The 18,075-nt window shown below is 40.1% G+C and overlaps 1 protein-coding gene and 1 long non-coding RNA gene across 13 annotated transcripts in view; one reads left to right on the top strand and one right to left on the bottom strand.

Annotated features, from left to right (window-relative positions):
* Positions 1–1,940: 1,940 nt before the first annotated feature.
* LOC139754786 (uncharacterized) lies at positions 1,941–14,923 on the top strand. The gene is made up of 2 exons (XR_011713957.1): positions 1,941–7,511; positions 11,809–14,923. It is a non-coding gene; the product is annotated as an uncharacterized lncRNA (long non-coding RNA).
* Positions 13,175–18,075, bottom strand: part of Eph (Eph receptor tyrosine kinase) — a 1,175,025-nt gene continuing 1,170,124 nt past the window's right edge. For 11 of the 12 annotated variants that reach the window (XM_071672575.1, XM_071672576.1, XM_071672570.1 and 8 more), the window contains one exon: positions 13,175–17,599. In XM_071672575.1, coding sequence (XP_071528676.1) covers positions 17,332–17,599 — 268 coding nt within the window. In that variant the 3' untranslated portion in view covers positions 13,175–17,331. The remainder of the gene's footprint in view (positions 17,600–18,075) is intronic. The other variant, XM_071672583.1, reaches the window with a different exon arrangement.

The raw sequence follows: 18,075 nt of genomic DNA, 5'->3' as shown, positions 1-18,075 counted from the left end.
AAAAGCTATCATCACCAGATATATTAATTAAATAGGTTGTTAGCCTATTCAGCAGATTTACGTAATCCGTGATTTGAAATACTTACTTAAATTTCAGTTAATGAAGGGTACAAGCTACAACACATAGGAATATCATTGCTTTTCACATAAGATTAGGTAAAACTTGTTGGAAAAGAATATCACTGGAAAACCTCAACTCTTTACCAACCCTAAATTATTTTAATTACGTTGGAATTATGGCAGATACTACATAACGAAACATGGAGCAGCAAACGTCTTTATCCACTGAAAAGATGACAAACGCAAAATTGCAAAGAGATATGAGCTCTTAATGAACAAGTACCAGTGCTTTAGTTAAGGGTATATAAAGTGTCATTGCCTGATAGTGACATCATAGTAGCCAAAACACACAAGCTGGTGTAATCATCGAATGCTGATGTTGATTTAGTGTTGTAATGCTGTCAAATATTCATGACCAACTGCTTTAGCCATTTCAGGAACATTTGATGTCTGCATGAGCTATATCAGTTCATGGAAAATAAGCAAACCACATGGCATGGCTATACCCATGATTATTATCATATGGTGGTCTTCCTCCTGAAAATCTAGACCATCAGAAAACCACTAAATGTCCAATATTCTATTACTGATCACTCAAATTGGATGTTCACTTCATTCCAGCTAATGCCTCTGGAAGGAGTGCATTCATTTAGGCAAAAAGAAGAATGGCACCATAGATCCATAATATAAGTAGTAACATTCTCTCTCATTACCATTATGTGACCCATCTCAATAATCAGGGCTAGATATTAAACCTTGTAGTTGAATTCATTTACCCATGAAATCCTATGGTGACTGTGGAATAGATCATGGAGTAAGGCATAGCATGGAGATAGGTTCATGTATGGAAAGCCAATACATGCTCCAGATTGTGAAGTGTGATGACAAGAAATGTTGCTCCACTCTAAAATCGTATGGCAGGTTGATCATGGCACATTTCCTACTTCCCAAATTCCATTAGCGTAATGATGGTTTGATGACTCACATTGGCCAGCAGTCTGGATTCCAGTTCAATGGTGGTGTCTACGCTTATTTCAGCAACAACACACTTGTGCACCTTGAGGACCTTGTCTCCCCAAACATTGATGTTATCTGGCCCAATGTCTGTTTTCCAGTCGCCACACTTTTCCCCGTTTTACTTATTGCTCACCTAATTCATCTATTTTCTTTTTCACCTTTGACTATCTGGACTCCCACTAAGAGACTGTAACACCTTTTCACTCATGAGATGATATCCTCTTCTTAAATTTCAGTGTTTCTGCTTCGATAGCTGGCTACTTGTGTGCCCTTATCACTATGTAGACCAGGCAATACTTGGCAAGCTGCTGCATCACATGATTACTGTGTGGCCATTAGTAACTCAAGGGTGGGTCATTATGATAACTGTTTCTTTCCCTACACCTCAAAGCTTCAAAAGTCTTTACCCTCTTGTGCCCTTCACAATACCTATGACCTTGTACATCTTAATTTTTTTTTTACTTCCTCCAAATTACTAAATGCTTCCCCTTGTCTCTTCTTTTTCCCTTTCATTATTCTTTCTACATTTCAACATAGGCTCAGTCTTAATGTGAACTTTTGTCCGTGACTGAGGCCTCGAATGTAAAAATATATATAAAAGCAAGTCCCTTCTCTGTTTACAACTATAACAGCCACTGGGAAAAGTGCAATGTCCCAGCAAGCAGCAAGTAAATATGACAGGTTATTACCTTATGATTTTAACTCTCCAAGTTTCTGGGTGAACTCCACATGGGGAAAAGTATCAAGGACCCCTTTCTGCTTTTTGTCTCATCAATTAACCATCATGCAAATCATTGCCAGACATGGTTTTAACATAAACCACTGTACAGAAGATTACCACATGTAAAGTTTACCCAGTTAGCTCAACTGCAAGAAGTCAAAGGGAACTATTGTGTGCCATTGCATACCTGGTTAATAATGAGGAGCTGGAATGGCATCAAGACGATAATGAGACTTAGGGATTGTCTGTACAATCTCCTGTTTGTGTTGAAGGTGGGACACCTGAAATTTCAATAACTGCATGTACTCCTGAGTGGGAGGAAGAATGAACTACTTTGCTAGTATATGTTAAGTATGTATATTATGTATATATTGTTTATACAGTAAAGTAATTCATTAATGTGTGACATGTTTTTAATTCACTAAATGATCACATCAGTGTTATTTTCAGTGTTATCACCTCCCACTTCTAAGTTTCTGATTGGATGCAGGTCTCATCCCTTGCTGGACTCGTTAATTACCCCTACTTTGGGTGTGCTTGAAACCACTCTGTTAATATCTACTCAAGTGCATGAGGCTGGTTGTCAGAAGCAGGGATAATCATGGGTTGCACATAGGGCAACATCATCTTCTATAATCCAAGTACATTTTTCACTGTACAGTCAAATTTCAATTTTCATTTCACCTGATCTAGTGGCACACATCCGTCCCCAGAATGCCATGATCACTCGCCCAATAAACTCCTTCCTGATGATGTGCAGGTATATGGTGTTCCTTGTCCTTCAGCACTGTCTTGTTCCTGCTCTTACAAATGCAAGTCTTTTCATTGGTAAATATTACCAACTACCAGTACTTGAGGTCAGCTAAGCCTAAACAGTCATATTTGTTCGAACTCAGAGTACCTTTTGTGGCTGGAACGTAACAATGAATATCATTTGCATGATGGCATTAGCAGGTTGTGTTAGGATCAATGACCACTTGCAAGTCAGAGTTGACTGCACTTTTGACATCATTAGCCTTTAAAGACCTACTTCAGTGATGGCAGGGTCCTCCAAACAAGTGGATAGTCTACTGTCCACTATTTGGTTGATTGTCCAAGAATCCTTCTGCCTGCCACCTTTCTTTCCAATGATAAACAATGGAATGAACAATGCCTATCTCTCATGCTGTCTTAACCAAATTTCCCAAACTCGCACTGTCCAGTGACATTCAGGGAACATCTCATGTCTTCTTGCCATATATTCTTAAGACCTTCCACAAAGCATTTCTGTCAACCCTACCATATGTCTTCTCCAGATCCATAAATGCCACATACACATCCATCTGTTTTTCTAAGTATTTCTCACATACATTCTTCAAGGTAAACACCTGATCCACACATCTCTACCACTTCTGAAACCACACTGCTACTCCCCAATCTGATGCTCTGTACATGCCTTCGCTGTCTCAATCAATAACCTTCCATACAATTACCAGGTATACTCAACAAAATTATGCCTCTGTAATTTGAACACTCACCTTTATCCCCTTTACCTTTGTACAATGGCACTTTACATGCATTCCACCAGTCTTTAGGCACTTCACTATGATCCATACATATCCTTACCAACCAATCAACAACACTGTCACCCCTCTTTCTTAATAAATTCAACTGCAATACCATCTTCTCCAGCCAACTTGCCGGATTTCGTCTTCCGCAAGGCTTTCACCACCCCTTTTCCCTTCACCAAACCACTCTCCCTGACTCTCTCACTTCACACACCACCTTGATGAAAACACTATACATCTACCACTCTCATCAAACACATTCAACAATCCTCAAAATACTCCATTATTACCTGTTATCACTTCTCCCCTTGCCCCCTTCACTGATGTTCCCATTTGTTCTTTGTCTTTCACACATTATTTACCTCCTTCCAAAACATCTTTTTATTCTCCCAAAGGTTTAATGATACTCTCTCACCCCAATTCTCATTTGCCCCCTTTTTCAACCCTTGCACCTTCCTCTTGACCTCCTGCCACTTTCCTGTATACATCTCCCAGTCATTTGAACTCCTTTCTTGTAAGTAACTTACAAATGCCTCTCTCTTCTCTTTCACTAACAACTTTACTTCATCCCACTACTCACTACCCTTTCTAATTTGCCTACCTATCCCCTTTCACATTTCATATGTAACTCTTGCAAATGCCTTTACTGCTCCCCTAAATACATACCATTTCTCACCCACTCACCTGTCATCTTTTGCCATTCCACACTCAAAGTTTCTTTTCCTTGCTCACTTACTCTCACCACTTTCTTCTCCTCTAGATTCTCTCCTCTTTTTTGAAAACATCAAAAAATCTTCACCTTCACATGATGGTGATCAGACATTTTAGTAGCTGCCTCTGAGCATAATTACATCCAAAAGTCTCTCTTTTACATGCCTATCAATTAAAATTGTAATTCAATAATGCCCTTTGACCACTCTCCTACTCACATACGTATACTTGTCTATCTCTCTCTTTCTAAATCAGGTATTCCCAATCACAAGTCATTTTTCAGCACAAAAATCCACTAACTCTTCACCATTTCCATACACAACAATAAATACCCCATGTGCACCAATTATACCCTCAACTACCACATTACTCAACTTCCTGTTTAACTCACCCATGATTAATACCCTCCCTCTTGCTTCAAAACTGCTGACTTACATCACTCATTCAGCTGCTCCCGAAACACTTGCCTGTCATGATCTTTCTTCTCATGATTTGGTGCATAAGCACCAATAATTGCTCATCTCTTGCCATCCACTTTCAGTTTTATCCGCATCAATCTAGAACTTACTTCTTTGCACTCTCTCTATATAAAACTGCCCAGTTCTACTCAAACCATAGTATAACTAGCCACCAATCCTAAAGTAGAAATAAAAAGTTTACTCCTGCCTCACACTTAAGTAACCTCTATTCATAGGAACCCCCCCATCCCCACCAAGTATAACAGTGACAGAACAGGCATACTGAAATAACCTGATAAGTACTAAACAACCAAACTCCTAGCTCAGTCTTAGACTCCAACCCGCCAGACTTTACATTCATCAGAAATCACACTTACATTCTGGACATCACCCATCATTACAATATACAAGCACATTTCATCGTATCCTAAAACCCTTCGTGCCCACGATGCAACAGCCTTAAAGATACTGTACTTACTGTACACTTTATGACCTCTGGACCTGACCAGTGGATGTGACCAGCTTCCTGAGTGCTGCAGAGGCCTCGTAAGGATAGACGGAATTCCTAGGGCAGCAGTAAGAATATATATCTCTTCTTTCATGCTTGTTCGCAGTATCCTACATTGGCTGGCAAGGCAGCGCTAGGAAAAAATGAACAAAAGGCCTCCTATTTAATGCATTGAAACCACAGTCCCCTATCCACAACCAGGCCCTACAGACATTTCTGTGGCTTCTCACAGCTGTTCATATGCCTTGGTTCAATCCCGTCAGTGAATCATTGTATATACAGTGCATCCACTGTATATCACAGCACTCCAATACACTCTATCCCGTGCACGACTTTCATCTTCCTGTATATTCAGGCTCTGAACACTTAAAATCTTTTCCACTATCTTTTTATCTCCCAATTTGTTCTGCCCCTTCTCTATGTACCCTCCACTTCTGACATACATGTCCCCCTTGTCAACTTCCCCCTCACTCATTCTCTATCCCCCATCCATTTCAGCACACCCCTTCCAGGTCTCTTGACTATACTCTCATTACCACACCTCTGTTACTCTATCATTATTTACATGATCAACCCCCTCACACCACATGTTGTCCTCAAACATTTCCAACACATTCACCCTCTTCTGTCAACATTTTCATCTATATGACCCATGCCTTGTATGCATACATCATCGGCACTACTACACCTTCAAACATATCCATTTTTGCCCTGTCCGATAGTGACTTCTTCCCACATATTCCACAATGTTCCCAGAACCTTCACCCCCTTACCCACCCTAAGTCTCTCAGTTTCCATTATTCCATCTGTTGCCACATCTACTCTTAGGTATCTGAAACACTTCTCATCCTCTAGGTTTCCTCCATTCAAACTCACACCCCAGCTAACCTGTTTCTTTGCACTGCTAAATCTAATAACTGTGCTCTTCTTTACTTTTAATTTCAACTTTCTCCTTTTGCACACTTTCCCATATGCAGACACCAACTTCTGTTCTGACTTGAGTCTGCCACCACTGCTCTGTCAACAGCAAATAACAACTGGCTTGCACCCCCCACACCACACACCCCTGTAAACTGTACACATGCTCCTCTCTCCAAGAATCTTTCATATGCATCCCCCATCATCCCATTCATAAAGAGATTAAACAGCCATAGTGACATTACACATCACTTCTCCAAACCCATCTTCACCTGGAACCATACAACCTCCTGTCTATACACTTGCACACCTGCCTTTCTCTCTTAATGAAAACTGAATGCTCCTAATAGCTTTTCTCATACTCCATATATTCATAACACCTTCCACAGAGTATCTCTGTGAACTCTACAATATACTTTCTCCAGATCCATAAATGGCATATACAAATCCTTCTGTTTTGGAAGTATTTCTCACACATTCTTCAGAGCAAACACCTAATCCACATATTCTCTACCCCTCCTTAAATCACACTGCTCCTCCTTATTCTATGCATACCAGCACCCTCTCAATCACCACTCATTCATACAGTTTACCAGGTACACTTGACAAATTAATACCTCTAATTCGAACACTCACCTTTGTCCCCCATGTCGTTATGCAATGGCACCATATGTGCTTTCCAAGTCTTCATTCACTTCACCAGGATCCATACATACACTGAGAATCTTAAATAACCTATCAGCACCATAGGCACCCCCTTTCTTAGGGAATTCATCTGCAGTATTATCAACTTCAATTATCTTGCAATGTTTCATCTTATACAAAGCTTTCACCACCTCTCTTTTCACTACATCATTTACCCTGACTTTCTCTTTTTTCATACCTCCCTGACCCAACCACCCTATATCTGCCACCCCGTCACCAAAACATTCAACAGTGCTTCAAAGTTCTCACTTATCATTGCCTGTTACCATTTCCTATTTGCCCCTTCAATGATGTTCTCATTTGTTCTCTTGTTTTCCTTGCAATATTAAGTCCCTCCAAAACATCTCTTATCCCTGAAGTTTGCTAACACTCGCTCACAGCAATTTCTAATTTGCCCTCTTTTTCAGCTCTTGCTCCTACCATCCTGACCTCTAGCTGCTTTCTCTTGTATATCTCACTCACTCACAATCCTTCCCTGTAAGTAATGCCCTGGGAAACCTTTTCTCTTTCACTAGAAATTTCACTTTGTCATTCCTTTAGTCACTACCTTCTCTCACTTAAGACCCCAAACCCACACACTTCTCTTGCACATTCCAGCACTGTTTCCTTAAAGAACTTCCATTCCCTACCACTCCATTAGCCTCATGTACCTATTGACACTCTACACTCAATCTCTTGTAGTATTTCTTTACATGTCTTTTTCCAGGTTTGCTTACTTTCACCACCCCCGTGTAATCAACTTTTTTTCTTCTTCAAACTTTCATTCTTAATCCTAACCTCCACCAGGTAATGATCCGACGTCCCACCAGCTGCTCCTATCAGCACAGTCACAGCCAAGAGTTTCTCCTTCGTGCAGCTATCAGTTGGTATGTAATCCAGTAATACCCACATTCCATCTTTCCTATTACCCATGTATACTTAATATATACATGTATATATATTCTATTAAAATGACCAGATGACTGGTTTATTATTAGATTCTTTATGAATTTTTCAAGTTGTCTAATATCTTCTGGCACACTGCTCTTTCCATATCTGATGCTCTGTACATGCCTACACCCTCTCAATCAATATCATCCCATATAATTTCCCAGGAATACTCAACAAACTTGTACCTCTGTAATTTGAGCACTCACCTTTATCCCCTTTGCCTTGGTACAATGGCACTATGCATGCATTATGCCAATCCTCAAACACTTCACCATGAGCCATACAAACATTAAATATTCTTACCAACCAGTCAACAACACAGTCACCCCCTTTTTTAATAAATTCCACTGCAATACCATCCAAACCCACTGCCTTGCCGGCTTTCATCTTCCGCAAAGCTTTCACTACCTCTTCTCTGTTTACGAAACCCTTCTCCCTAACCCTCTCACTTCACACACCATCTCGACCAAAACACTGCCTGCCATTTCCCACGTTAGTGAGGTAGCGTTAAGAACAGAGGACTGAGCCTTTGAGGGAATATTATATACACGGTTGTGAGGTGTGGGCTATAGAAAGAGTTGTGCGCAGGAGGGTGGATGTGTTGGAAATGAGATGTTTGAGGACATGTGTGCTGTGAGGTGGTTTGATCGAGTAAGTAATGAAAGGGTAAAAGAGATGCGTGGTAATAAAAAGAGTGTGGTTGAGAGAGCAGAAGAGTGTTTTGAAATGGTTTGGTCACATGGAGAGAATGAGTGAGGAAAGATTGACAAAGAGGATATATGTGTCAGAAGTGGAGGGAATGAGGAAAAGTGGGAGACCAAATTGAAGGTGAAAGATGAAGTGAAAAGGATTTTGAGTGATCGGGGCCTGAACATGCAGGAGGGTGAAAGGCGTGCAAGGAATAGAGTGAATTGGAATGATGTGGTATACCGGGGTCGATGTGCTGTCAGTGGATTGAACCAGGGCATATGAAGCGTCTGGGGTAAACCATAAAAAGTTGTGTGGGGCCTGGATGTGGAAAGGGAGCTGTGGTTTTGGTGCATTATACATGACAGCTAGAGACCGAGAGTGAACGAATGTGGCCTTTTTTGTCTTTTCCTAGTGCTACCTTTCACACATGCGGGGGGAGGGGGTTGTCATTTCATGTGTGGCGGGATGGCGACGGGAATGAATAAAGGCAGACAGTATGAATTGTGTATATGTGTATAAATGTATATGTCTGTGTGTGTGTATATATATGTATACGTTGAAATGTATAGATGTATATGTGTGTATATATATGTATACGTTGAGATGTATAGATGTATATGTGCGTGTTTGGACATGTGTATATATATATATATATATATATATATATATATATATATATATATATATATACATGCGTATGTGGGTGGGTTGGGCCATTCCTTCGTCTGTTTCCTTGTGCTACCTCGCTAATGTGGGAGACAGCGACAAAGTATAATAGATGAAAAAAAATGGGAATGAATAAAGGCAGACAGAATGAATTATGTACATGTGTATATATGTATATGTCTGTGTGTGTATATATATGTATACGATGAGATGTATAGGTATGTATATTTGCGTGTGTGGATGTGTAAGTATATACTTGTGTATGTGGATGGGTTGGGCCATTCTTTCGTCTGTATCCTTGCGCTACCTTGCTAATGCGGGAGACAGCGACAAAGCAAAATAAAAAAATAATAAAAATATATATATATACATTTCATACCATTTGCCATTTCCCGCATTAGCAAGGTAGCGTAAAGGGCAGAGGACTGGGCCTTTAGGGGAATATCCTCACCTGGCCCTCTTCTCTGTTCCTTCTTTTGTAAAATTAAAAAAAAAACGAGAGGGGAGGATTTCCAGCCCCCCGCTCCCTCCCCTTTTAGTCGCCTCGTACGACACGCAGGGAGTACATGGGAAATATTCTTTCTCCCCTATCCCCAGGGATGAATCAGGGCATGTGGGGCATCTGGGGTGGGCCATGGAAAGTTCTGTGGGGCCTGGATGTGGAAAGGGAGCTGTGGTTTCGGGCATTATTACATGACGGCTAGAGACTGAGTGTGAACGAATGGGGAATTTGTTGTCTTTTCCTAGCGCTACCTAGCACACATGAGGGGGGAGGGGGATGTTATTCCATGTGTGTCGAGGTGGCAATGGGAATAAATAAAGGCAGACTATGAATTATGTACATGTGTATATATGTATATGTCTGTGTGTGTATATATATGTGTACATTGAGATGTATAGTTATGTATATTTGCGTGTGTGGACGTGTATGTATATACATGTGTATGGGGGTGGGTTGGGCCATTTCTTTCGTCTGTTCTGTTTCCTTGCGCTACCTTGCAAATGCAGGAGACAGCGACAAAGCAAAATAAATAAATTAATATAAATATATATATATACATATATCATATGCCTTCTCCAGATCCATAAATGCTACATACAAATCCATTTGCTTTTCTAAGTATTTCCCACATACATTCTTCAAAGCAAACACCTGATCCACACATCCTCTACCACTTCTGAAACCACACTGCTCTTCCCCAATCTGATGCTCTGTACATGCCTTCACCCTCTCAATCAATACCCTCCCATATAATTTACCAGGAATACTCAACAAACTTATACCTCTGTAATAGAGTTGATAGAGATGCTCTGTGGAAGGTATTAAGAATATATGGTGTGGGAGGCAAGTTGTTAGAAGCAGTGAAAAGTTTTTATCGAGGATGTAAGGCATGTGTACGTGTAGGAAGAGAGGAAAGTGATTAGTTCTCAGTGAATGTAGGTTTGCGGCAGGGGTGTGTGATGTCTCCATGGTTGTTTAATTTGTTTATGGATGGGGTTGTTAGGGAGGTGAATGCAAGAGTTTTGGAAAGAGGGGCAAGTATGAAGTCTGTTGTGGATGAGAGAGCTTGGGAAGTGAGTCAGTTGTTGTTTGCTGATGATACAGCGCTGGTGGCTGATTCATGTGAGAAACTGCAGAAGCTGGTGACTGAGTTTGGTAGTGTGAAAGAAGAAAGTTAAGAGTAAATGTGAAAAAGAGCAAGGTTATTAGGTACAGTAGGGTTGAGGGTCAAGTCAATTGGGAGGTACGTTTGAATGGAGAAAAACTAGAGGAAGTAAAGTGTTTTAGATATCTGGGAGTGGATCTGGCAGCGGATGGAACCATGGAAGCGGAAGTGAATCATAGGGTGGGGGAGGGGGCGAAAATCCTGGGAGCCTTGAAGAATGTGTGGAAGTCGAGAACATAATCTCCGAAAGCAAAAATGGGTATGTTTGAAGGAATAGTGGTTCCAACAATGTTGTATGGTTGCGAGGCGTGGGCTATGGATAGAGTTGTGCGCAGGAGGGTGGATGTGCTGGAAATGAGATGTTTGAGGACAATGTGTGGTGTGAGGTGGTTTGATCGAGTAAGTAATGTAAGGGTAAGAGAGATGTGTGGAAATAAAAAGAGTGTGGTTGAGAGAGCAGAAGAGGGTGTTTTGAAATGGTTTGGGCACATGGAGAGAATGAGTGAGGAAAGATTGACCAAGAGGATATATGTGTCGGAGGTGGAGGGAACGAAGAGAAGTGGGAGACCAAATTGGAGGTGGAAAGATGGAGTGAAAAAGATTTTGTGTGATCGGGGCCTGAACACGCAGGAGGGTGAAAGGAGGGCAAGGAATAGAGTGAATTGGATCGATGTGGTATACCGGGGTTGACGTGCTGTCAGTGGATTGAATCAGGGCATGTGAAGCGTCTGGGGTAAACCATGGAAAGTTGTGTGGGGCCTGGATGTGGAAAGGGAGCTGTGGTTTCGGGCATTATTGTGTGGCAGCAAGAGACTGAGTGTGAACGAATGGGGCCTTTGTTGTCTTTTCCTAGTGCTACCTCGCACACATGAGGGGGGAGGGGGAAGGTATTCCATGTGTGGCGAGGTGGCGATGGGAGTGAATGGGGGCAGACAGTGTGAATTGTGTGCATGGGTATATATGTATGTGTCTGTGTATATATATATATATGTGTACATTGAGATGTATAGGTATGTATATTTGCGTGTGTGGACGTGTGTGTGTATACATTGTGTATGGGGGTGGGTTGGGCCATTTCTTTCGTCTGTTTCCTTGCGCTACCTCGCAAACGTGGGAGCCAGCGACAAAGCAAAATAAAAAAAAAAACACATATATATATACACACACACACACAGGTATTAATGAATTCCATCTACTTGATGTTTTCCAGCAAGTGAAAAGTCACCACTGGTAAGGTTGTGTCATTAGAAGCCCAGCGAGTTCAAAGAACTTTCACTCCAAGAAGCACATTTCCCTGCTGTTGGAAGTAGTGAATCATTGGGCTGGAGGAGCCTTTAGAAAGATACTGGGTTATAACCAGGACTCTCTCATAGAAATTGGTCCTGAGGTAATTATAAATAAAGACATGTATATATGTATGTACAATTTTTCCAACAGCAGGATTTGAACCACTATCACTAATGTGGAAGTTGGGGTTTCTAAACCTTCAAGTTATGGAGCCTATAATCAGAGAACCTATAATTAACTACAAGTATTCATATGCCCTTCATCTTATGTAATCATCGGGCTCTCACTTTCTTTTAGGCACACAGTGACCAGTGGTTAACATTTTACCAAAACATACCGTGAAACAGAGATATGGGAACACAGAATATAGTACAATGAATGTATGCTTCCTTAGACATACCATTTTTGTGACAGCAGGATTTGAACCACCACACCACCACCAGCTGGGGATTTTGTCGACAAGGCTATGGAGCCTATATGTAGATTAACAATAATTTCAATATAAATAATTATCCTTCCTATTGTATAAACAAGAAAATAAACAAGCAACAGGGTCTCGCAAATAATTTCCCATCGGGCACACAGAAACCGTTGATTAATGTTTTACCAAAACACACTTGCCAAATGCAGAGATAAAAGAACAAGGAATATAGTACAATCACTGCTTACCATATGGAAGACAGGAAATAATTAGACGAGATATCTAATATGATTTCATTGCTTGTATATACAAGGTGAAAGGTATTCAATTACTTGTTACTGAATAATGGTTTCTCTGTTTATGGGCTCCATAGTATAGTGGCTAAAATTCCCAGCTTCCACAACTAATGGCAGCAGTTTGAATCCTGCTGTCAGAGAAACTGTATATCTCTGGAAATGAGTGCCCATGCACATTTATTGTTCATGTATCTCTGCATTGGACGAGATCTTTCAGTAAAATGTTAATCGCTGGTTATTCTTATATGTTTTTGTGAAATATTTGTAATCAGTTGGCCTAATTTCTGCTGGTCATACTGAACCTAACTGTAAATATACACTAAAAAGTAACTAAAATTTCAAAATACACTGACTTCTAAAAACTTGATAACAAAAAGCAAAATAACATTTCAAATAAGAATAGTTTGTTGCTTACCTCATGATGATTATCGCCTGTCCTAACCAAGCTAGGCAATACTAGTGAAAGAAATATCCTTTACTCTAATGATGCATAACATTTCCAGAAATATTTTACTCGAGAGCAATTCAGTACCTTTGGAGAGAGAAAAAAAAAAAAAAAAGACATAAAAACATTTCCTTCCCATATTTCTGTCAAACTTTATTGTTTCTTGAACACAAAGAACTTGCACATACAACTGCTTTGAAGGTTAGGAATGAACAGAATACAAATATGTCAGCAGAATTTGCCGCAGAAGTAAGGAAGAAGCTCCAGGATTGTCAATAACCTCTTTGGATTGCCATCCATCACTTGAATAAAATAATAAATCTCTGAATTGTAAAGCCAAATACAATATAGGAAGCTCCTGGGGCCTATGTTCCCTATAGAGGTCAGCAGGGTAGTTCTCAGCCATTGATGGATTCATGATGCCCAGTACTTTCCAAGAACTATGCAAGATATGTTCTCACATTTGTCTTTGCAAGATTCATTACATTTAATTCAAATGCTGATAAATCAGCTTCAAAAAGTAAAAAAAAAAATTACCATTACTTGTTACTGTTACCTTTTCTACAAGTGGCAATAAACCAACCAACAGCTGACCTCCAACTGCCTGCGACTGTAGGGAGGGATAATAGATATGACTAGGAAAAAGCTACAATTTACAGCTGTTGCATTGGGGGTCACTATGAGTCATGTCAACCTATCAGCTTGAGCAGAGTCATAGGACATCATCTAATGCAAATAGAATGACTGTTACTATATGAAGCTTGAGAAATTATAATAATTATATAACTGCAATTACTCAGGTTGGCAGAATTGACATAGTAACATACTTAAAATTGATGTGATCTCAACTAATCCCAAATCATAGCAGTATGATAAAACAAAATCTCTTATGAAGTTTGTATTTAAAAAACACTGAGTATTAGCAAAGAAAGCCCAACAATCTTCTGTTTGTATCTAAATTCATCATACATACAAGTGAAGGAAAATGAAAGTATGGGACACAGTTACAGTATCGAAAATGATCTGTATAAGAAAAATGCCTGCAGAATCATATATACAAAAAGATACATAGGATCTTAGGGGGCGGAGCCAAGGATAAGTTTAACTTTGGGATTGAATACCTAATTTTCTTAAATCTAAACCCCCAAAGTTCCCTTGCTTCACTGACACTATGATGCACACATTGGCACCTCCATTTCATCAGCAAACTAAAAACAAATCACATTCCATGTTCGAACAATTAAAGAGTTCAAAATTGGAGATCTCATACCTTACCAACTAAAAATATAAAATATTTCTTGACTATTTTACAAACTTTATACAACATTATAGTACACAACATATGCTCTTCTAGCAATGCATCAGCTCAATAAATAAAAATGATATAAAACAATTACGCTATGCTGTCCTCCGTGCTCAAGGCAATTGCAGATTTCTTGTGACTCTCAAGTGGTAAACTAAAGAGAAAGACTGAAAGTCTACTCCAAAAGCCTTTTTTCTTGCATTTTAGCACAAAAAAGAAATTTTGATTCTGCCTTCTCAAAAGTTTACACCAAGGTTGCGAAGAGTATGTATGTGTATTGGATATAACTGTCTAGCTGTATATAGCATACACAGCATTTTCAACTGTAGTTTCCCAAACAGTCATGGGAAGTTGCCGGAGAATATGCCGCTGATTATGATAGTATGGTAATAGAAGACACACAAAGTAATTGTGAGACTACATCAGTAAGAAAATAAGACACGTCTCTTGAGGTCTGTCAGGGAATTTGCCACAAAGCAAAACAACAGCTGTGATAGCATTTGGACTTGCCAAGGGGAAGGCTCGAACTGCCAACATTGACCTAGCCTTTTTTTTATATTTTAACCAAACACACCATGCCATGACAAAAATAATATCTTTACACCCAAGAGAAATTACCTGTGCTCCGTAAGTTATAATCTAGAAATATCAGCCAAACTTTCAATAGCATACTAAAATCTTTGTCCTCCCGTTTGGCAGCCTTCCTCCAAAAAGCCCTAATGCTCCCACTACGCTGCCCTGGACGATTGCTTGATTCTCGGAACTGTCAATGAGGCAGTGAAAGTGGTCGCCCTGAGGCTTCATCAGAAAAATAATATATTCCCTGTAACCAAAGGACTAAAAGCAAATAACTACACGTACATGTTGACGAAAGATGCAGCAACTTAAAACTGCAAATCGAAGACCACTTTTTGAAAGCTACTTGAAATGATTGGCTAAAACTTCATGCAAGCTGAATTACATCTTAATAGGAACAATTCTAGTGGCAAACACCCTGACAAGGAACCATAACTGAGAGGGTGTGGAATGTGAAGACTAGTGGCCCACTCTGGCACGAGGGGTGTGGACCACTCTGCCACATTATCTCCCTCCCCTTTCCAAAATACAAGAATCCAAAATTATCACACACGGAACTTCCCTAGGAATACTCACTCCTTCCTTCCTCCTTCTTTGGGACTTACATTCTAAGTTTTTTCCTATTATTATGAAGTTGATGTATGAAAATACCTACCTACACAGTCAAGGATGTTTTTTGATTGTTACTCATCATTTCATGGTAACAACACAATAAGTTACATATTTCTTATGTCAGTGAGTTGTATTGCTTGGTGCTTTTGTAGAAATTCCTATATGCTAAATAAGTTTACAAAATTTTGATTATCTAGTCATCACACATGTTCCCAAAAACACAGGCTTTTGCCAACAGCATTACAAAGGATACACAAACATGCACTTGGTATTCACAAATAATCTGATGACTTGTAAATAATCACTTTTTGAATTAAATGTCATAATATATGGTTACATCAACGGATACAACATTGTGACTAAATCAAGCTACAATATAGTTTTAATGGTACTGAACACATCATTACACAAAAAGGCTAACAAATTTAATTAAATTACGTGGTAAACCTGTGCAAAAAGGGGACAGTGCAGGACACCATGGGATGACTGGACAGACACTGAAAGGGTTTTTAGTCATAGACAGTCCTGCAGTGTTAGTGAATGGAGGAGTGTATGGAACTTTGAGCTTTTCTTAAGTATTAATGGCTGCAAACTGAGACTTCCATGTGTTGAAGTGAGTTCTCTGAATATCATTTTCCATAATAAGCTTAAAACTTTGTTTCACAATTACTGCACTTCATAATTCTCTAAGCTCAATGCAGATCATCACAAAATTTACTCACACTCTGCCATTCACCACCACTGCATTATTTGACTTGGGTAACAACAAGGCAGTGTAACTACAGCAGTTGGGTCCTGCGGGAGGGAGGGAGGAAAGGGAGCGGGGAATGGCCGGATGTTCACATGATGGGATAAGTGATATGTGCGTCATTGGCAGTTTTCTGATTTGCAGTGTCTATCAGTGTCCTCCAAGGAGTGAAAGAATCCCCCTAATTAGCCGCTTTTGAAGTTTAGCTTTTTTTAATTTTTTTTTTGCACAGAACTCTTCTTTTGCTGGCCTGTGTTCACCCAGTAGTTTTCCAGTTTTCCAGTCAGTGTGCATGAGCAATTTTGATACACACTACACTGCAATCCACCACAGACAGGCAACTTATAATCTCTCATTGGAAAGTGAGACGCTGGCAGAAGCTTAAACAGGAAACAGTCTCAGAGTTCATCAAAGGGTAGAAAGGGCAACACCAATACTAGACTTTGGCAGAATAAGGTCTGGCAGCAAATGGAATATCAACAATTACACTAAGGGTCAAACCTCAGGAGTGGTGTACAACACACGGAAGTGACAGGCAAGCCTATCAACCCTCCACGGACATTGATGTGGAAGCTGATTATGGCTGTTCATGCCGTTCCCAAACCACACACATGCGCACCACAGTTTTGTCTCCAACACACCATTGGCCATGAAAATATCACAAGAAGGAGAGGGTGGGGGCACTTCCATAATTTGAAACAGTCATTTGCTGCTCAGAGGCATGCTTCCCCTTAGTTCACTTGATATTCTAGGATGCAGGGTACTCTTGAGCTATTGGGGGAAATCTGTCTTTGTGATGGACAATTTTCAAATTATTGCAATTAAATAACATAAAAATGCACTCTTATACCCTGTCCTAAATCAAAGTCTTATTTGATGTCTTTCCTTCAATCATTATCACATTTTCACATACACAAGGATGGCCTTTAGGTCCAACTTGACGCACTAGTGGACATCACATTCATTCTGGACCTGGACATTTAGCCCACCTGACTACTTTACCCTAACTCAGTACCAACTTTTGGCATTAGCTAGAGTAGTGGCACTATACTAGGAAGCCCTCAGACATGTTGACGGCCAGCTGTGTGCGCAAGGTGTGTATACTCTGCAGAATTTTCTTCTGGTGACCAACTAGCGTGATACCAAGCTGAGTTAGGTCGTGTTGGGTTAGGCGAGCTACAGCCTCCAAATCATTGAGGCCTGTCCGCTGGAAGTTATCCACATAACGACTCATCTTCAAGGATGCAAGCCAATCCTCTACAGAGGTCAGCTGGGTCATGTCCACAGAGTCCAGACCCAGGGCTGTTGTACACCTGTTGAAAACTAAAATTAGTACAACAGAAATAAAAGCATATCAGTATTATATCATTAAAAATGTGCATATGAACTTTAATCTCATTAAAACAGGATACACATTTCTAACTTTTGATAGTGACACTGGAAGATTGTCTTTAATATCCTGCCTGCAGTAATTTCGTGTTTCACTGTGGATGAGAAAGTTGCTGGCTGGTCTATCCTAAGGCTTCACTGCAAAAACTAGGAAGCACAGATAGCAAAGATGAAGATAAGCTCAGGTCATGCCAAGACAAAAACGTTTAGGTGCAAAAGATACAAAAGCTTTGGATGATGTGCCATGCAGTGAGAACACATATGATGGTGTAGCATCTACATACTTTGCTCAACTGTAAATGCAGGTTAGAATAGCAGCTCAAAGAACCACTTTCCACAGCGAATGCCACACACTAAAATCCCAAATGCAAAAGACTGGTGTCACAGGTTATATAGGAAT

The sequence above is a fragment of the Panulirus ornatus genome, chromosome 17 (assembly GCF_036320965.1).
Source record: "Panulirus ornatus isolate Po-2019 chromosome 17, ASM3632096v1, whole genome shotgun sequence".
Taxonomy (NCBI): Eukaryota; Metazoa; Arthropoda; class Malacostraca; order Decapoda; family Palinuridae; genus Panulirus; species Panulirus ornatus.
Note: the sequence above shows the minus strand (reverse complement) of the source record. Positions and strands in the feature narration are given on the sequence as shown.